The 22098-nt window shown below is 41.2% G+C and overlaps 1 protein-coding gene across 7 annotated transcripts in view; it reads left to right on the forward strand.

Annotated features, from left to right (window-relative positions):
• Positions 1-22098, forward strand: part of MYO1B (myosin IB) — a 110197-nt gene that overhangs the window by 25430 nt on the left and 62669 nt on the right. For all 7 annotated transcript variants that reach the window (XM_032114081.1, XM_032114084.1, XM_032114086.1 and 4 more), the window contains exon 3: positions 4017-4132. In XM_032114081.1, coding sequence (XP_031969972.1) covers positions 4017-4132 — 116 coding nt within the window. The remainder of the gene's footprint in view (positions 1-4016; positions 4133-22098) is intronic.

Below are 22098 nucleotides of genomic sequence, written 5' to 3' on the forward strand. Positions count from 1 at the left end.
CTTTGACAGGAGGAAAAATAGCTTTATTAATATACTGTATCCCAGGGTGTGAAATATTCTCCCATAAGTTGTACTAGTGGTCTTTTAAAGGATCTGCTTCTTGGGTTGGCCTGCACTGCCTCTATCTTGTGCATCAGATTTCACTGCAGTGCTTGTGCGCCCTGGCTGCAGAGGTGTTTGGGGACCTTTCACTGGGCTCACTGTAAGGTTTCTGCAACCTCTCAGCTGAAAATGTCTAGTTTATAGCAATGACTTTCCCTAGCCCTTGACTGGGAAGAGGCTGCTGCCTGTACATTTCTCACAAGCAGCAAAAGCCTCATCAACTTGTTATTTGAGGCTTTTTCTTAAGCCAGTCTGCTTGGGTTAGAAGGCTCAGAATGCCTTGCATGGTGCCTATAAACTTGAAGTAGCACTAGTATCTTGCCCCAAGTGGTTACATTAGCTTCCAGTACTAGGGGGAGAAAGTGGGACGTCAAAGGGTCTTGGTCATTGCATCTCAACCAGTATTTAGAGGTGATGTGTAACAAACATTAACAGTGTCTCCAGTTGAATTGGAATTTGGAATTTTCTTCCTGCTTGAGGTGTTAACCCCTGAACTGAACATAAATGAGCTTTATGTGTTGTTTTGGTGGAGAATGCAGAATGTGTTGTCATTTAAGGTGATAGAAATTTGAATGCTCTGTTCTGAAGCTGATGTTTTTGCCCCTTACAGTGTTGCCACGCTACATGAGAGATGCACTGACAAACGATGAGTGAGAGTCCTTTTACTTTGTGCTCTGGGCAAACACAGAATTTGCCTTTGTGAGTTGCAACAACAGAGGAATTGGGAGGAAGGAGTGTTATCAACAGTCTAGTTAGCAAACTTGAGGATACAGCAGATCTCATCCAAGACCGTGTCAAACCAAGAAAGAAATCAAACATCAAACCTCCTGACTGTATTCTGTGCATCCATCATCATGAGGCCACTCTTCTGGGGTTTCATTTTTGTCCTTAAGCAGGGAAATTCAAGAATCTCTTTCATCCCTGGGGTGCTGTGGTATGGTCTCCCACTACTCTTGGGCGTTCTGCTTTCAGCACTGGAATGTTTCTGTGCGTGTCGCTCGCTCAAGGATTTAAGCCATTTATTTTGTTTGTTTATAATAGAGTTCTGGTGGGAAGACAGATGTTATGTGGGAAAGCTATTTTCCGGATCTGTTTATCCCTGTTATGTGGAATCTCACAGACCACCAGTAGCAAGTAGCTATTAGGCATCAGCTTTGAGAGATTGAGAGATTGGCATTTTCAGAAGAGGAAATGTATTAGTTCTTGTAAGCAGCTTTGCAACAAACCCAATGACTTCTTGGCACACTTTGGCTTGGTGTTTAAAATGGATTGGAGTATGTCTTTGTTTCAATATAGCCATTTGACCTTTTGAAATATTAGTATTTTAGGAAATGGTCCGTATTTGCTCGTGTCTGACAGTAAAGAGCTGACTTGAATTCCCAAAATACATTTTCTAAGCAGTACTTAGCTATGAAGACATGGTTCTAAATAAATCTCATTTAAATGCCTGTATTCAAAATTAAAAATCAAGGTTTTCACTTTCAATCATCTTTATCTTGATGTCCCAGGGTACTTCAAGGAACTTAGCAATTAAATTGTATGCTATTATGGTAGCAGAATAGGGACAACTCTTTGTGTTCCAAAGAATTCATGTTTCAAAATACAATGTTCAAGATTTGGCCTTCATCTCCCTCCTGCTGATACTTTGCAACACTGGTTTCACAACAGGCTGAACTTGCAAATTCTTCAGATTTAGCAGGAAACAATTTATTAATGTTTTATCAGAGAAGAGTCCTAATTGGGGTATCCATGCACTTGGGAAGACTAGAAAGCTTCTTACTCTTGGGCATCTGTTATTCTTGCCAGGAATCTGTAGACTTGCAAATTGCCAAGGCCGCATGTGCTGAGAGAGAGCAAAGTAAACACTGTAGAAAGGCAATTTTAGCATTTTCATCTTGTTCAGCCAAAGAGATTATACATAGTTGGAAAATGCTTTCCTCTGTGGGGGGAGGATGACCACAAAACTAGAACAATTTTTTCTTTATTTGAAGAACATGTACATAAGCACACATTGCGGTGTGTGCTTGAAAGAAGCAAAACTCTCAATTATTTTGGGTTGATCTCAACATCTGAATGGTTGGGGGCACTTCCCTCTGGATTGTGGTGCAGGGCAGGTTGGAGCTGTCCCTCTGCTGGGGTGCAACCCCACTCCCCCTCACAGCACTGGGCATGGGCTTTTGGGGTACAACCAGCCTGTCTGGGGGTATTGGCTCTGTACTGGGCTCGAATGCATGGGGGCAAATGTTTTACAGGAGGTTTCTGGCCAGTTGAAGAGAGAGGAGGAAGTGTGTGTTGCTTAGAAATGGTGAGTCTTGAGCCCAGTTAGTGAAGTACTGTGTTCCATTGTGGCGGCTGTTGTACGGTGAATTGTCAGCAGTGGCTGCTTCTGATCCATCCCGGGAGTGGGAAACACTACAAGGATGAACTGTGAAAGTCTCTGGAGACCTCATGCCACTTGTTTTATCACTGCAGTCTGGTTTATTCCACTCTGTTTGAGACAGAAAATGCCACGTGAGTTCACAGCTTGCCTGTGTGTATGTGTGCAATGGAAAATTAGAAATATTCCTCTCCTCACTTAGGACCAGATTTAGTAGCATTTAGCAGGAAATTGCTTTAGACATGAAAGTTAGATATGGAAGGGTTGCAGCAATTAATATTTTTCATTTGTTACTGCAGTTCTGACTGTAATTTGATGCTCTACTGAACATGTTTGTCAGTAGCTTGTCCTCCTCATATCTCTCCTTCCATTTAAAAGTGCAAATTACAGTACTTTTCTCTAAGAAATATTGTGGGGAAAAATTCAAATAGTGATTGTCAGGTGCTGAGATATCACTGCACAGAAACCCTTTAGAACCATAGCACATTAAAAAAAACTATTGTTTTTTTTTCTTCCGTAGTTACTGCAAATGTAATCTAAGTATTTGGAACCTTCAGCTTTTGTGTAGAGCATTTACACCTCCTAGGGAGCAGTGGTTACTGAAAAACCATGTTCCATCAAGTGTTATTTATTGATTTCACAGTTGTGGAAAGAGATACCAAACACTTGGGTTTTTTTAATCTTTGGTCAGTATCTGCAGGCAGGATGGAATGGGGCTTTGGCATTTTTTGCCACTCAGTGTGTTTGATTGCAGCCCTTGGAGCTGGAGGGAGGCACCGAAAGCTGTGGGATATCTGGCAATAGGCTGAAGGAATTCAAGTTAGTTGTGTCATGAGCAGACATGGTAGTCATGGTGTACAGAATTGGTCTTCCTTCAGGCCAGCAGTGCATGGGATCTAGCCGAGTAAAACAGCACATTTCTCCCTTTGTTTCCAAGGGTGGTGGTGAGCATGTTTAGAATCTGGAAATAAAAATTGCACTTCACGTCTGCTGAGGAACCATGGTAGGACTTTGTCTGGCTTGAACCCTGGCACTAAATCTCTCCTTTGACAGAAACCTGCCAGAGGCTGTTCACCTTCAGGTTTCTTCTGTGCCTGAGACTTTGACAAGGTGACGTAAAGCTCCTCCTTGGGTAGAGGGGCACAGTCCAATGCCAGCCTTTTGGTGTGAGTGCCCAAGGGCTGCAGCAAAGCTCGTGTGACATTTGCCATGCAGATGGAGTCAGTTCTTCGTGAACATCTGTGTCCTTTTGCCTTTCCCTCCCCCAGCTGAATTAGTCACAGAAATATAGTACGATGGGGCTTTCTTCTAGAAAATGTTCATAAGAGGCTTTCAGTTATGCAGAAATAGGTACTTGGTACCCAACAGAGAGTATCTAAAAGGTGTTTCAAAATGTATGAACATATTTATTCATTGCTACAATTAGGCTTTTTTGTTTGTTTTTTTCACATAAGTATTAAATAGGCAAATAGTGTATAAGCAGCAGAAGTATGTTAAAAAGAAAAATCCACAATAATTTTCTCTTTTCTTTTAACAGACGTACATTGGCAGTGTGGTGATATCAATAAACCCCTACAGATCTCTACCCATTTATACTCCAGAGAAAGTGGAAGAATACAGAAACCGAAACTTTTATGAACTCAGTCCTCACATGTAAGTACAGCAAAGAAATTTTAGTTTTCATTTTGTCCAGGAACAGATGGTACCAGCTGTCTCTCTCCTCAAAAGATCTGTTGATTGAAGCAACCAAAATGAAAATCACACCACCACTCCCCCAAAATGAATTTTTATTAGCTCATCCGTATTTTAAAGGGAAGTTAAAATGAGTTACTCTTTCTCTTTCATGCACTTAGGCTCTGGTATGTGCATTTCAGAACATTTCCCCTAATTGTCAGCAGTAGCGAGTATTACAGCACTGTAAAATAAGCAGTCTGTTTTCAAAGAAATCTGTTTCTTTCAAAGTCCAGACTGCCTCCTGGAAGCCTCGAGGTGTTAAATATGTTTGAATCACAGAGTGTTGCTTTTGATATCTGAAACTCTTAATTTATCTTTGTGCAATGAAGAAAAAGAACCCCTCTCATGATGAATGCAGAAATGTGTTGGATATGTCTGAATGGTAACTGTAGGAAAATTAAATCTTGGTCTTCTCTGTGCTGGGTAGAAATGAGCCCATTCATAGAGGACAGCCAGAGCACCATAAATGCATAATGCAAATTTTAAAACTAAAATAGGATGAATAATAGGACAAGGTTCTGTTTGCAGGTGTGGGTGGTGTGGCTGAGAGTAAGGTGTGTGGTCTTCAAGGTCTGCATGTTGCAGTAACCATTTTATCTTGCCAGTCGTAGTGGTGAGGCTAAAGCCAGCTGTTCCTCCCCTCAGTGTGATGCTGGGAAGGAGAAGAGTTTCCAGCTGGTTGTGAAGCTGCACCTGACTCTACAGCCACAAATTCAGGAGACTGACTTGAGCAATCAGTGGCTGGATAAGTGTCTAAACAGGGCCATACATTTATGCATCTTCTTTCAGTGTTAACTTTTAGGTTAAATGAAAATTATGCGTAGAAAGTTTTCTGGAAGTTATTTGGTTCTGATTAATTTTTTGCCTTAACATTTCATCTGTCACTCTCCCAGATGCATTGTTTGAAATGCAAACAGCCCAATAATCAGATCAACTAACCTTCTGGTAGTTCTTGGGCCTCTTGGTTCTGAACTCTGGCTATGTTCAGGTTTTCTTTCTTCACAGTTTTGTTTAGCAAGCACAATTGCTAGCTAAATTGACACAGTTCCTTGCTAAAAGAATTTTCTGCTCTGCTAATTTTGTTCAGCTGCATAAAATTTGCTGTCAAATGATGGAGTATTTTGAAAATAAAATCTGTGAGTTAAAGTTTGTCTTGACATTCTGAAAGTCAGTATATGTACTTGGTTACACCTTGAATCAATTACATAGTAACATATTGATCTCCACATTTTTCTGTCTCTCTTGAGAGATGGCTTTCCAGAACAGAAATGGTCAACAGTCATTCTTGTGTGTATTATGAGAGTCTTAACTTGGTACAAAAGTATTTCATAAACATCATTCATCACAAAGGACAATAATTGTATGGTCAGTTTCCCACCTCACAACAAGGACTTTGGGAGCCCAAACACTAGAAACCCAATTTAGAGGAGGAGACTGAAGTGAGAAAATACTGACTTTTAACTTTTGTCAGGAGGTCTCAACTGCATGATAGTAATAGATTTTCCTTGCAAGTTTGGATAGAGTCCCAAGTCAAGTAAAGTGTGAGCCTAAATTGTTTTGGACAGATATGATCTCTTCACAAATTTTCTTTATTTTGTATTGCTTCTGTGTGAGAATTTTGTCTTCTGACTCTTGCTAAGTGGACAAAATAAGCATAAAGGATTAGGAAATAATCTTTGTTATGGTTTCTATTACTGATACAGCATTTCCAAACCATATAAATATAAAATGATCTTAGTTTATGGTGACCTTGCTTCCCTTCCCACCTGTCTCTAGAGGCTTATGGGAATTGCAGAATCAAGGAGAGTCACTTTTGGCTCTGCTAAAATTGGTAGACTTCTCACCATCTTTAAGAAATATTTGGAAGGTATTGTAGGTGTATTTAATAAAGTGCTATGAAGGCTGCCTTATGCCATCTCTGGCAGGCCTAAACAACTTTTCATCCCCTTTAATGTGCAGTGCCTTGTGTTGTACCGAATGATTTGTGCCAGTCCAGTTGTCCACTCTGCAAACCTGGAGCTGGTCCTTGAATGCTGGTTAATAGATCATGAGTTGAGCTTGCAGGGTGGCCACATAGTCCTGCAGGAGCCAAGCCTGGGCTGTTCACCAACTCTGTGCTTGCCTACCCCCCTGGTCAGGATGGACTAAGAACTGGGTTTGGGATGGAGCATCATCCCATCCTTGGCATCATCCGATCCTTGGAGCTTGCAGCTAATTCTAGGGTTGACTGCTCTGGCAGCCTTAGGCCACTGCTAAAAGCAGGGTTCAGGCATGTCTAGGGAGGTTGCTGCACTTCCCCAGAGACCTTGCAGTCTTCAAGGTGCCTTTTTTTTTAGCTGCTCCGGAGCTTTAATGAAGAGATGCCATGAGACAAATTGCAGTTTGTGGCATTTGTTCTGCCTCGAGGGTAAGAAACCTCCCATTGATTTGTAGAAATGTACATACTTAGTTTTCTTTGATGTGTAAATCTCTGTTGAGCCATGGCCTCTTCAGAAGAATTGATTGTGGGTAAACCCACTGCACCACTTGGGAAAGACTTTTGGCTCCTCTTGTGTGATCCTGAGCAAAGTAAAATTCTTGACTGTTTAGAAGGGAACTAATGCATCCAGCCTAGAAAGTGTGTCTAGAACAATTAGATATAGCGTGTTTCTTATTTCAACTTCTCTTTTTTACAAATAATATAACTTTGGTACTAGTGCCAGCTAGAAAAACCCAACCAATTAATTAAAAAAAATTTCTAGCAGTGGTTTGCTTTGAGATTCCTACAGAAACCAGGTCAGTATGGCACCAAAACTCTTCCATCTCCTGTTGGTGTGACAGCTCACATTCTCCCGAAGTCTGCAGTTTTGGAGAGAACATTCAGGTTTGGGAAGCCCAGGATTTAAGTGTCAGCATCTCTAGAGCAATCTGCCATGGGATGTTCCCACAGGTATGGCTCCATGTGGGAGCTCCTGGAGAACATAAATCAGGTTTTATTTATTTTCCAGGAGTTTTGTGTGACCTTCTGTCTAGGCTGGAGGTACTTGTGTGTGCCTCAGTGTGATGGGTAGGGAGGCTGTGCTTGAGAATGCCAGCTGTCCCAGTTAAAGAGCAGGCCTGGTGAGCACAGGAAAACAGAAGGAAAAAGAGACAGAAGTTTATAATGACATGAAGGAAATCCCTACCTGGAGATTTCCTGCTGTATATGGTCACTGGAGGAAACACTTTAGGAAGTGAAAAATCTGTTCAGGTGTTTTCTTAGCCCTAATCTGAAAGAGGAGGGAGGGAACACCTCGTCCTCTGTTCTGTGTTTCCTCAAGAGCGTCTGTGCGAGTGACTGATGCTTTCAGTGTCGCCAGTTCATACTTAATTGCAGGGCTGGGACAGGGTTTGTTTTTCTGTTTGTTTTTTTAAATGATCTCTGGAAACTAGAGTAGGACCACAGTCACACTTTGAATGGGCAGCCAAACTGAATTGCTGGTCAGGTGATTTTGGATAGTGTTCTAGCTGATAAAATTTGATCCAAGAGGTTTTATTTTAATAGTTCATTCCTCTCTGAGTACACTACTGTGCTACTGCTGTTGTGGCACCATGTAATAAAAGTGTTATTTTTTTAGGTCTCCTGGAATGCTTGTTTTCATAGTCTGTGGCTATTTGCATAGATGTAATAGGAAGTTTACCAAGCTTTTTAATTGTTGGCTTGTTGTTTTTGTTTTAATGTTGGTAATCTTGCTGGTTTTGTCTTTATCTGCAAGGCAGGATCAAACTTGTCTCTGACTTGGCAAAGTATGACATTTCAGTGTTCAAACAGTTTGCTGCTTGATTTGTGCAGTCCTTACACTTCTGTTCTGCTCTCTCAGTTGATGTAATTGCTGCTTTGCTTACCTTGTGGCTGAGCTAGTCATGAGAGCAAACCAAGCTGTCTATCTTGTTTTTTTACATTGGTTTTCACCAGTGGCAAAAGCAGCTGCTGGCATCTTTGAAGTGAATGCAATGGGAAATCAAATAGATTATCATCCCATGTATTTGTAACTGTTGTGCTGTATCACTTTTTGTTGAGCCATGTACCAGAACCAGATTTGCATGAAGGGGTTGGAGAGTAGGTGCTTTCTTGTGTTTCCTGTTTTAACCTTGTCTCCTGGCTACTAGCAGCTCTCTGTCCCTGACAGGGAAGGTGGCACGTGGCTTTTTGCTCCTCTTGATGTTCTGAGATGCCTTACCTGCTTGCTCTAGAAGAATTACAGATTATTTTAGGTTGAGGGACAAAGTAAAAGTGGCAGCTGTAACTGCTAATGGCCAGCTGCATTCAAATAAGAGTTCAGTCCCTGTGCATTTTTTTTGACTATGCACTGAAGTTTTTAGAGCAGCAGTAAAAATCCAGAGGTGGCTTTTATCAGACACCTATTGAATTCTACTTAGGCAATTTGCAATATATTCTATTCACTTGTTATCAATTCTTTTAAACCCGACATTTCTGAAGTTTTCTGAATGGTTTTTCATGTAAAGCTTTCAAACTTAGGCTTAAATTTACGCAGGCAACTGCAGAAAACCAGCTTGCCTTTATAGAGAATACGAGCACAAATATATCAATATACCTGTTAAAATGCAATAATGAGGAACTTATTAATGTTCCTCATTTCAATTATTGTCATGTAGATAATTATTGGGATAAATAATTATCCTGTGGATATCTGCAGTTACTCTGACAATGGATACAATTTGCTGTTTCCTTTTCAAGTTTTGAGCCAATGTAAATGCAGAATATAGAAGTTGTATTTTTGCTTCTGGCTCTTCTTTTTTTTGGTGGTGTTAAAGGATTGGATATCTTCAAGAACACCAAGGTTTCAGTAACTCCTTTTCCTCTAAGATGTAAGGCAAATATTTCTGTCTGAAGGGTGTGATAAAGCCCCAGCTGTGAAGGATAGTTTCTACCTGTATGTAAAACTAAGCTTTTCCCCATAGTTAGCAGAGTGGTGAGATACATAGTAGCTGTCTTTATTTGTTGAAGAAGATGATGGTGGGATGAGAGCCTGTGACAGAATTAAATGTCCTTCACTGCCCCAGTATGTTTATTTTAACATTTCCGTTTCAGTTAATACTTTCCTAATCTTAATTTTCTTTCTTTTTCTTGTCTTTTTTTTTTTTTTTTTTTTTTTTAACCACCCCACTGTGGTCTTCTTCACCTTGCAGTATCTGCTTTTTACAGATGTTTTGTTCTTATTCCTAATAATTCCTGACTTCTCCAGAGACTTGGTCTTCGGACTTGTTTGTGTGGCTTGGCAGAGTGCTGCTTCCAGAAGAGATTTATAGCTGAGAGAAGATGGTCACTTCAGAGGTTAGTTGGCAAAACTGACCACTGGGCAGGGAGGGAACATCTATGACTGGTGGAAATCATAAATAGCAATTAGGGAGGACTGTCGGTACCTAATTGTTAAAGCCATGCTCAGAGTGAATTGAAAGAAGAGGGGGATGGAGCCCTACAGAGGACATTGAAGTCTTTTTTTGGTAGAGGTCAGACTAATTATTCTCTTAACCTCTGTAGAGAGGCAGAGCTGGATGTGGTGTGCCCATGAATGTCAGTCCCTCAAGCACAGAGGTGAAAAGGGGATGGATGAAGCACCACACTTGCTTCAAGTGCCAGAAGGACTTCATGCCTGAGAGAGCCTCTTCTATTGCAGTGTTCTCTCACACCCACCATGGGATGCACAGTTTGCTATGTTTTACGCTTGGTAGGAGACCTCAGAAGTCCTTCTGAGGAAAAAAGAGTTTTGAGGAAGGCAGTTGTGATGTGGCTGTATTGAAGTGGCCATCTGACCTCTGAAGAGCATTTTGGAGCTGATTTGCCAGTTTGAAAGCTTAGGGTAAAAAGCAGGGTTTCTCTCACATACAACAACAAATTTAGCTTTTTCCTGAAATTTGAGCAGGGCTGTTTTGGTGGGTTTGGATAGCACATAATGCAGCCATCTTGCCCCAGTGCTCCAGAGGTGGATGTAGTCTTATTGACAAGAACAGAAGTTGCTTGTTCGCTGCTGGTTTTAGATTGCATGAAATTTCTAATAATGCAGAATAATACAGGACCTGACTTATGGCAGGATGTGTGGTTGTAAGGAAGCTCCAAAAATGCACCCAACACCCAAGAAGCATAAACAGCCTGAAAAAGCAGCGTATATATGAATGTTGTGCTTTATTTTAATTTTCAGACTATTCTGGAGTGACATTTAGACTGGATTCCGGAGTTTGGCGGAATGAGCCTTTCCGTTGGTCCTCTAAGTAGCTCTGTCTAAATTAAGAAATGAAAAGGCCCTTTAAATTCCTTTTGCATGGCACTGGTACTGTCATCCTCCTGTTGGTGTCCGGGACTTGGGATGTCCAGGATGGGAGCGGACGATGCCGTGTAGTGGCAGAGCTTTGCACAGGTGGGCTGGGGCTGGCAGGGCTGTTTGCACACAGTCTGTGTGGAGACAGGGTGGATTTCTGTGCTCTTGTGGCATTTGAACACTTCCTAGCCTAGGAAGGAGTATATATAGAGACCTCAGGGGATATAAAAAGCATCAAGGCAGAACTGCCTCCCAAAATACCTCAGAAGATGGAGAGTACTGGCTGCCTCTGGTCTCACCCTCCCTCATCTCTCGGCCTCTCAGAAGCTGCAGCAGCATATTCTGCCGTGACAAAAGTATTCAAAAGCACCAGTTCTGCTGGCTCACAAACATTTGAGTGTCCACAGCCACACCAGCTGGCAGTGCTGTCAGTCCCACTGCCAGAGCCCCCCTCTCTGGGCTGGACCCACCTGGCTCCAGGAGAGCCTGCTGATCCATCAGTGTCTTCTTTGGAGAGTTGTGTGTGGTCCTTGCCAACACTCGTGTGCCCAGTGGGCTTCTTGAGGAAGAAGAATGCAAGAATTTGGGTACCTTTAAAACATAGTGAGTTTGTAAGGGAAACACTTAACTTGAGATCTGTTCCAGATGCTTCTGTAACTCTATAATTGTTGTCATGGTGTACAAAGGAAAATAATCTTGGAGCACCCTTCATGAATTAACTGCTGGCTTAGAGCCTCCACAAAATAACTTTGTTTTCAGAACCGTTTTCAAATATTTACTTGTACCCCTGTACACAACATACTTCACATTTGACTTCAGTCATGTTGGGGATGTAGAGTCAAATGTTTTTAGTTATCTGTGACGATCTCTTTTTTTTCTGCGTGTGAGTGTATTTGTTATAGTCTGTGTTTATTTGTAAGCACAGAAAAGTTTGGAGCTTGGCTAGATTGTTAGACCAAAGATAATTAAGAAAAAAAGCAAAAAAATTAAAGTGCCTTAATATAGTTGGGGATGTGTGTAAATGCTTCAGCAGTCTAAACTAATGGTAACTTTTTTGCCAGATCCCATTTCTCTCACTTTCCTGGAACTGGATTGTTCTGTCTAGCATTCATATTTTGCCATTAATATTTTTAGGACATAAAATACTGAGATTTTTTAAAAACTAGTTCACATTGTCACATGAAGTAGAACGTTCAATAGCTTCATTTTTCCTTTCATTAGAATTTTGGGACTTTTTGCACACTGAAAATAATGAGTTGTACTTAAAAAGGAGACATTGCTGTGTTTCGCTTCTTAAATGCAGTCTGAAAAGTGAGGACAGGTAGAGAGGCCCTGTCAAAAAGGAGACAAATCCCATTTTAAGCACTGTGTGTACATGGACCAGAATTTTCATTATGCCTTTCCTGCACTGGCAACCTGGTACTCTCTTTAAGATCTGGGATTTCAAATTGCAAGTAGGAACAGCTGTTGTCCTTTCATTGGAGGTGTCTCATTGTGTTTAATGGTTGTCTTTTTCTCTTCTTTTTTTTTTTTTCCCTTTAAGCAATTTAGAGCACACCAGAAAATGCCCATCTGCTCTGCTAGGAGCCTTTGTCGTGATTTTCGATACAGCATAAACAAGGCTAATGTTTAAAGCCTTAAATAAACTCTAGTAAAATTTCAGATGTGGTACCACTGTCAGCAGCAGATCATTTCCTATTCAGTCTCTTTTTATTGGCACCATTATGCAAAAGGCTCTGTTTTATTCAGCTCCGGGTACATCGTGGTTAATGTAGTTTGGGTTATTAAGGATAAACTTTTTCATGTTAGGAATCAGGAAATACAGTCTTAATATTTGCAGCCTAGCACACTGAATAATCTTTTTCTTGTGTTTTGAATAGATAAGAGAGCTGGGACCGGGGTTTACAAACAAAGGTCTGAACTACAAAGACAGTTTAATTGTGGTCATTTCAGTAAATTAGTTTAAATCTGCATTTTTCTTGTATACACAGTTTCCATTTTACATACCGCAGAAATGATTTTGAGTTGCTAAACCTTGTGGAGTTCAAGCTGCAACTGGTCTTAATTACTCCCAAGATGATTCTTACTGAGGATGAAAACAAATATGTGCAGTTGACATCCTCCTTGAGCATCAGCATTCCAACCAAGTAGATTTTTGCTGGAAATAGTACACGTGAACTGAACTGGGGCCTCGTGTTTGAGCAGTCTGAAGGAGGCTTTTTGTTTCTTGCTTTGACCATTCATAGAAAGATAATTTTGGACATATGTCCACAAATCTCATTCACAAACTTGAGCAAATGCCATTTAATAGACTAGATAGACATGCTAGCTCAATGTTGTACCTGAGCTAACAAGCTCTTAGAAGCTCAGATAAGCTTTAGTGCCTACTTTGCCCAGGGTTCATGGCAGGGACTTTATTTGGAGAAGAGCTGGGAGGCAGAAATTAAGTTGTGTAAGACTTCTTAACAAACTACTTGGTTTGTTAAGAGAACTTGAGAGTTACTTGCAAACTCAAAAAGGATTCAGTCACACCTCTGAGTAGAGTAGCAGCATAACTATGTAATTACATAGTGTTGATACTGCCTTTCAGATGTTTTCCAGATAAGTTAATCATTTTTATTTGCAGTTCTGTCACTTTTGTCTCTGATAAACTTGTGGGCAGCTGCATTCTAGCCTTTGTTACAGATCCCAGAGCCTGGATTTCAAATCTGGTGATTAGCGACTTACTTTAGCTTAGAGATAGCTCTGAGGATGTGAGAATGCTCCTGTTGCCTGCCTACCCTGCTCTGGTGAGGCCCCACCTGCAGTGCTGCATCCAGCTCTGGGGTCCTCAGCACAAGAATGACATTGGCCTGTTGGAAGAAGTCCAGATGATCAGAGGGATTCAGCACCTCTCCTTTGAGGAAAGGCTGAGAGATTTGGGATTGTTCTGCCTGGAGAAGAGAAGACTTTGGGGCGGCCTAATTACGGCCCTCCAGTACCTGAAGGAGCTGACAAGAAAGGTGGAGAGGGACTTTTGACAAGAGCATGAAGTGACAGTTCAAGGGGAACTGGCTTCAAGCTGAGGGTAGTTTTACATTGGATATCAGGAAGAAATTCTTTCCTATGAGGATGGTGAGGCACTGGCACAGGTTCCCCAGAGAAGCTGTGGATGCCCCATCCGTGGAAATGTTCAAGGCCAGGCTGGATGGGGTTCGAAACAACCTGGTCTAGCAAAGGTGTCCCTGCCCATGGCAGGGGTTGGAACGAGATGATCTTTAAAGTCCTTTCCAGTCCAATCCTATGATTCTGTGATTCCATTTCTCCAGTACTGTGATATGAATTTGGTGGAGTGCTTGGCATTTTTTCTGCTGGCAAACTGTTGCATTCCACTGCAGTGTGTTGCACTAATGCCTGACTGACATCTATTTACCTGTCTCACCAGACAGAGGTATAAAGTCATTCCACAATCTCATTTTCACATGAGATGATGTAGCTCTTGGGTATGTGCTGCGCACTGGAGTTTAGTTGTGCTGGATTATTGTCCTGTGAGGTGAGACCTTTTAAAACGTATCCCTTTCTATGCAGTGAGTATGCACCTCCCTTTGCTGTTTTTCTCTCCCTGAGTACTGGAACATGTTTCTTTACTTTAGAATAAAGGAATAAATTTATTTTTCTCTCTTGAGTTAGCAAAGAAGAACAAATTTGTTTGGAAAGCACTGATAGTTCTGCAATAAAATTATTTGCAGTGAGAGAAGTCCCTGCATGAACACATGGTATCAATAAACCCTGCATGGTTCCAAAACTTGACTTGCTGTATCTCTTGCTGTCGCTGTGTCAGGAGGAAATAAGTTATTTCTGCCTTCTGACTTCAGGATGCAAAAAACCCCAAAAAAGTAGGATTTTTGATTTGCAATGCAGGAGAAATTTTTTTTTTTTTTTGAGGCAGAGAAACGGAACACTATTTGCTAAACACTTTTTCATGTGAAGTCATAAGAGCAGCACTCTGCCCTCCTCTGCCCCAGGAAAACCCCACAATCAGTACAGCCCTGTTGTGGCTTCATTTGTGAGATCAAGAAGTCACTGGCATTTTTGAACGGATCAAGTCAGTGCTCTGCCATTGACTGGGACAAGCACGCACTGTAAGCCCCAAAGACACATCCTATTTATAAATTTAAAAAAAGCAGAAAAGCATTTAATCATATATTCCTGTCTGTATAGGAAGAGCCAAGTTATAATGATCATTGTTCCTCTAATTGGATAATAAAGTCTTGTCTTCTAAGCATCTCACTTAACCTGTATTTCTGAAATAGCTATGAATAATTATAGGGACCCCTTTTAAACCAGTGTTTTAAAAATGAGGACTAATTGTTTTGCATTGTTTTATTTTGATGGAAAATATGTTCTTGTAGACAGCTAAGACAAGATGAATTTCATGTTTTTTTGCGGGAGTTTACTAATAGCATGCTATTCTCATGGTGTAGCAGCATAATCAAAACATTTCTTGTTCTGCAGAAAAAGATTTATGTAAAATTTGGTCAAAGCTGACATGAACTGAACACGTGTATTTGACAAATGAACTTCCCTGTGTTTCAGACACATGCTGTGTTAGGTACAGAAACTAATTCAGTTTTCTGTAAAAGTACTGAGAGTCTCTATATTTCAGTGCAGAAAGGGAATGGCTGTTTTCTCCTGCTCCCTTTTTCCTCCCTGTCCCACCAGCACTTCATTTCCACACATGTGCAAGAGCCCAGAGGTGCAGTTCAAATCTCCTTCTGTGTAGATGAAACAGTAAACTGGGATTTTAAATAATTTTGTGCCCTCTAGTTAAGCTCTGACAGAAGCCAAGCATGGCAAATGAGTTTGCCCCTCTCTTCCCTTACTGTTCAGCTGTCTGACCCCTTGCTGCTCTATTTGAACGAGGGAAGTGGAATAAATCCCAAATTTTTCAAGCCCACCCTCAGGGACTGGAAAGCTTTAGAAGTTCAGTGGAGAAAAATGAGGAGCTTGCCATCAGCATTTCTGCTGTGCCATGGGGCTGCTTCGCCCCTGGTGTCTGCAGGCTCCTGTAGTGCATTTGGGATGGCAGCTCAGGGAAAAACCTGCAGCTTCTGATGCAGAATATGGCTACCAGGAAGCTTCAGCCTATAGTTTTGCCGTAGAAACACACAGTATAAGGACTTGGCTGGTTTAGGTAGTCATCAAATCATGCAATTGCTGATTCATCCTAGCAAATAAACATCTAACTAAATCTGATTTTTGATGAAACAGTAGAAAACACTCCCTGAACTTCCCTTCAAGGATATCATAGCCTAATAAAATTATTGATTTTGTAAACAGAAATGCCTTTTCCCTCGAGAAACTTGAAATCTTTGCTGTGCACGTGACAGCAGACTGACTTGGGGTTGTTCTGTGGGAGGCCTGTCTGTGTCCTCCTGTGTGACCGTGTAGCAGCTGGTCGTCTGCCTTGGGTAATGCAGCCTGGTGTTTGGGGTGAGAGAGTTACAAACTCATCTGCTTAATGCTGTGGAACTGGGAGTTACTGGTTCAGGCTGAGCATTGGTATGGGTGAGGAGGTGATGGTTATGTGCCATCTAGCTGGCTGATGTAATTTCAAGGAAAATGGGACTAGTCAAGGGGAAATCCAAGCCAAGTTGCACTTCTGAAAAGCAAGGAGATACTTGCTTCCCTGCCCCGCCTTGATTTATGCATATCTTCACTTTGACCGACATGAGCCTGCTCCAAACAGGAGTTTGCTAGTTTAGTTCCCTTTTTTAGGCAGACTAGGTCACGAGCCATCCCTGTTGTTTGTGGGCAGCTGCAGGTGTTTACGGTGTGCACAGCTGGCACTGGTCCACATCACTTCAGCTTGGTGTGCCCTGGAATACCCAACCCAACCTGGTGTTCCATGATAAACATGTCACCAAGGCAGGGGACAGGCCTGGTGGCTTGGTTACCTGCAGCACCAGGGTTCTGCCTGCTGCTGCCCTCTGCCACTATCCTGCATTCCTTTGGAGGACCCAACCTTGGGCCCATGCCCAGGCCACTGTCCTGACGGTCTGCTGGGTGTATTTCACTGCCAGCTGACAGGATGGAGCTGTGGGATGGGATGTGGGCATGCTTACCAGGCTTGCTAAAACTCAGAGGGAGAATTTATTTTGTAGTCTGGGTTGGAAAATGGCATGGTCATCCTCAGCTACAGAGTTCTTGTTTTGCACTGGTTGAAGGAAAATAAGGGAACAGCTGGGTCATAGGCTCCTGGTAAAAGGAACCTATGTTCTTGTTTTCCATCATATTAATGTGAGCTCTAACGAGATGCCTTAGATGTTGAAATAGGCAGAAAATCAATGGCTGCGTTTTTGGCTTTTCTGTACAGTGCTGGGGAAAGATCACAGCTGGTTTAAAAAAACCCAGAGAAATAATTTCTTTTGGGCTTACAGCAAAAGGAAGTGATTAAAACTGATAAAGCCTCTCTTAGAGTGGGCATGTGTGCCATCCTGCGAGAGGGAAAAGGGCTTTGGTGAGCTGGGAGGTTGTGCAGGCACAGTATTTTGGGAAGAAGCATTGTCTGAACCTCTCTGTAGGGAGCTTTTTTGAGTTGAAGTTCATTGAACATGTCCTAAATCTGCTTCAGTCTGAGAAAGATAAGATTTTCCACAAGAACTTTTTTTTTTTTTAGTCCAGACCTCAGGTTGTGGGTCTGAGACAAGTCTTCTGCTAAGCCTGCAGTGTATATATGAGCATCAGAGAGTATATTATATTCCCAGTCTACCAGAAAATAAATCTCTCTGGCTTAATTTCAGCCTGCGTGCTATAGTGTTTTATTCTTGAAAATTAAGAGTGGCTTTGTCCTCTTCCCCCTCCCTTTTTCTCTGTCCCTTCCCTTCTGTAAATGTCAGCTGCTTCTTACAAATCAAATGGGCTGATTTGCACAGCTTTGGGTTTTGTTCTGCCTCTAATAACATCACAGGGGCTCACGTGAATAATGAAGTGAGGAGGCCTGTGTAGGAGGTACCCTTCTGCTGTGTGTATTACCACACAGTATTGTTCATAAAACAGGTTTCTGTGCTCACCAGGAAAACAAAACTGGAGGATATGAATAGGAGCAAAGGCTTTCCATCTGTCTTAGCACACCTCTTTATCCTGGTGTTTAAATTTGTTTTATTTTTTTCCCCTGATTGGCATTTTTGAAAGAGCAGCTGCTTGCCTGTGAAGGTCTATCCTAGCTGATGCTCCATCAATTCAGCTGTTATTTTATTCACTCCCGTGGCAGGCTAATCAACCTTTTCTTTTCAAGTGTGTCAAAGTGCTGAACATGAGACAGTTTGTAATTACGGAAAATGGGAATACACTTTTTATCCTTGGGGCAATTAAATGATTCTGCACCATGAGCTAATACTATAAATAGTCTCCTACAGTTGTTTTTCCTGAATGGTGAATTTTCCACTGAGCTTCAATGGGTGGGGGAATATATATAGCAAATAGTGATGATTTACAACATAAAGTCTCAAAGCACTTTATGAAATCTGCTTCTACTCTTCCTAACTCAGGTTGTTTGAATTTTTATACTATACCAAGCAAATGGTAATTCTGATGTTTTCCCACTGCACGTCATGAGAGAAAGAAATAATTTGTTGGCTGCTACCCTGCTACTGAGCACTTCTGTGCATTCAGAAAGAGAAGGAAGGAAATGAAATGATGCTCTTAATTAAACTTGAAATAATTAAATTACATTAAATGTAAAATTCATATTAAAAGCACTTGCGCAATTTACATATCACTGCTGCTCTTTTTAGTCTAGTGTGGTATATAGTTTTTGATAAGCACTGGCCTTTAGCATCCTGCCAGTGTGTTTAGGCACATTTGAGCAGAAATGAATCCTGGTACCTGAGCAGTTGAGCCCTGCTACCAGGACTCTGCTTTATGAGGAATTGGAACAGTCAAGAAAAGAAGTTTTCCTAATTTCCTTTGAAAGGAGTAAGTGAATTGTCAGCCAATAGCCAAGATTAAGCAATAGATGCTCTGAAATGGGGACCAGGAATCTCTTGAGTCAAAGCAACAGCTGGTGAAGAAATGAATTGATTCTATTAGTGCATGAGAAGAGCAATTGGAGAGAATTTAAAATAGTGTTAACTAATTACTTTTAATAGAGAATGCTAAGGAAAATGAAAGAAAGAATGGAAGTGATAGCAGAAAAAGTACCAGTATCTGGCAAGTACTGACCCTGGTGAGTTTGGCTTAAAGGAAAAGAAAAGCTGCTCCTATGAGCTGAATTTCTGACAATAAGAGCGAGGTTTTTATGGCTTTTGTAGTTGCGAGTGCAATCTGGAGTGTCCAAGTGCAGCACTTGCTTCTTGTCTCAGGGTGAGCGAGTGGAAACCTCGCTCCTGTCTCTTCCTGACTCCAGTGTTCTGTTCAAGCACAGAGGTGCTGTTAAGATGCTGAAAATTGCCAGAGCCCTTTGGAAATCCTGCTTGGAGGGCTGTGCTGTTTCCCTTTGTTAAATTTTTGGGTTAGGACTTTGTGACAGATCTGGCCATCTGGAGCTTGTGGCTGAACAGGCCATGCTATAAAAAAAGCAGAGCCTTCTTACTGAGCTAGGTGTGGGTGGCATTTTGATTTCAAATTGCTTTCTTAGTTAAGTCTTAGCTAAAAGAGAACTCCAGTAAATATTTCTGTGTTTGTTGTGGTAAGAGAATGTCATCTTCCTCCACGAAAACCTAAAAATCAAAGGAGAGCTTATTATAAGGTATGGTGACTGATGCTGCTGACACACTCATCAGCTAATTCGAAACACATGGTTTATAACTGCTTTTTAAACTATTCTAAAATTTTACTTAGGCTCTGTAATTGTGAGGTGGCTCAAAGAGTGGTATGTGGTTTAAATCTATGGTTGCAAATGTTGACGTTACAGAGCCATGTCTCTTCATGTTGCTAAAAGGAAAAGGCTAGGGTTCTTTGTGGTCTATACACCATTAATATGTGTTAAACTTAAATGACCTTAAATGAAATTTTTTTTTTTAACAAATAGGGAATAGCATGAAATTCTATTTTTTTGATCAGATAGAGTTTGAACTAAAAGACTCAAGGTTTGTTTTTGTTTGGGTTTTCTGTTACTGTAAAGATAGATGTTGATAATAGGGAAGGGCTGTGAGGTGTTAACATTGTGCGGTGAAAGTCAACGTGACATCTGAATAGATCTATCTTTTTCTTTGAGATAAAGATCTTTGTTCAGACTGACATAAAGGTGCTAATGCTCTTTATGCACTGCCAGAAAGACGAGTCTTAGTTGTTTAAATAGACTCTTGGTTATTCCTCCTCCAACTGAATTGTTGGAACAGTGGTTGAAACATCAGTGGTAGATTTTAGAACACTTCTGCTGGGTCACTTTTGATAGGTACTTACACAAAACTTCTTTTGAAATGAATTGACTTATTTTTTCTTTGGTCTGTAGTAGATCATATTTGACATATTGGTGGAGTTTTAGGCTTTGTGGGTTGTGTAGATTGGAGGGAATGACAGTGTATGCCAAGCATCTCTGACTAGATTGGATTAAACCAGAACTGGACTAAATCCCCCTCTCTTCTCCAACTTCAGAGACCTCATTGCAGTACTAGGCTCTCTGTTTCTCTGTGGAGGAAGGAGAAAACACCTGATTTGGTGTCTTTAACTATGCAGTGCTGGCAGAGTTGATAAATACATCAAGCAGTAAAATACATTTTGACAGGGGCTGTTGAGAAACTTAAATTCAGTGTATTAGAAAAGACGAATGAGTATTAAGCTGATTAACTCGTAACTCAGTATATCAACAGAGAATGCTTTCTCTGTGCTTGATGCTGATTTCATTTCCCAGTGTGAAACTACTGCCAAGAAAATTGTTCCAACAGTGAAAAACTAGTTGATGGCCAAGATGGTTTGAAGGACAAGAGGCACAGAATGAGCCATCCAGTCTATAAATTTGAAAAGTATCTTAGACTCTTATCTTCTTGCTGAAGGACAGTTTCACTCAGTCAAACCTGTGGAAATCACAGCATTATTGTTAAAGTTTGTCTCACATGGCCCATGAATGCTCAGTGCAGTTTATTTTTTTCATCTTCATCCTGTTGCTTTTAATTTTTTCCTTATGAAAAAGAAGGTAATCTCTTCTGGAATGAGCTTTTCTGAGTGCTGTTGTACTTTTCAAATTGCAAGTATATCTGCAGCAACATTCAACAAATATTATTAATTTCCTAAATATGTCCTGTAAGAGAGTCTGGTAAAGTGTTATTGCTACTGTAGCTTGGACTCCAAACAGTGAAATGGGTGCCAGAAATTATGTCATGGTCTCTCAGCAGCAGCAGAGTATTTTATATTTTTTTTGCTGGTTCTCCAGCGTGTTGGCCACATCACAATGTGACTTTGTTGTAATGCTAGAAACATTACAGCCTGCTACTCTCTCGTAAACACATTTTCACCTCCAGCTGAATTACTGAGTTCAAATGCTTCAATCAGCACAGCAGTATTAAGGTTTGAGAGATCAGCCTTGCTCTGGGTTCAATGGGATATGTATCAAAAGGAGTTAATGACCTTTGATCACGGGTGTTAAGTGGATGGCCCAGCCATCTGTCCAGAAAGGAGAATTGTAATTTAGTGCCTTGGACAAAGTAGGCTGGAGAAAAGCAGTGAGAAAGGTGGAGCCCTGGGCGGGTCATGGAGCTGGGGAGGCAGATGTGCTGCAGGAGAGAAGATGGCAGGGGCACAAGGAGGGGCAAAACGATGGCATGAGCATCCTTGGCAGGCCCTAGAGAGGGAGGGGAGGGTGTTACTGCTTAGTAACAGTAACTTGCAGCAAAGGAGCTGCAAGGTATTTCATTTACCAGTTTCCTAACCTTTAAAAATGCCCCTCACTTGGTTACCCTGGTCTCTTGCAGGGTGGCTGGGCTGGTAGCATGATGTGACCATGAAACCAAATAGGCAAACGAAACCAAAACCCAAATAAGCAAATATGAGATGAGTCTCATACAGGTGAGGGGTGAGGAAGTAGAAAAGACGGTGTTGCACATGCACCTGATGATAAATTGGAGGCAACATGTCATGCTCTTTATAAACTTATTGGGGAGAGAAGCCTGGAGCTAAGGGACAGCAGTAGCAATAAATACGGACTAATTTGGGGATATATAGATTTAATATTTGAAGCTTTCAAACTGCAGCAGTAGAAGCCTCTAGAAAATGCCCTGCGTGGCTCTCACTGCTTGCTTTGTACTGTTCCTGCTTTCTCTAACTGGTGTCATGACAAAGAGCTTGCTTTTCTATAAAGGGGCTGTGGTTGCCTGTGGAAAAAAGCACCATATAGCTATGTTGTCCAAAACAAATACTTGATCTGTTTGCGATTATCAGCTGAATACAAAGTTCCTGAACTGTTGTAGAAGAAAGAATCAAGTTTCTAAAAAGTGCATTGAACCTGCAGCGATTCTGCATCTTATGTTGACCTGAGAGTTCATTTCTGGTTTTCATACATGTTTTTTTTTGCTGTAAATAATAAACAATATCCACTTTTGGATACATAAAAACACTAAATATTTTACTAGATGCAGTAATCTAAGAAAGCTCTTGGTCTGTTGAACAGCTGTT

This window comes from Corvus moneduloides, chromosome 7 (assembly GCF_009650955.1).
Source record: "Corvus moneduloides isolate bCorMon1 chromosome 7, bCorMon1.pri, whole genome shotgun sequence".
Lineage (NCBI taxonomy): Eukaryota > Metazoa > Chordata > Aves > Passeriformes > Corvidae > Corvus > Corvus moneduloides.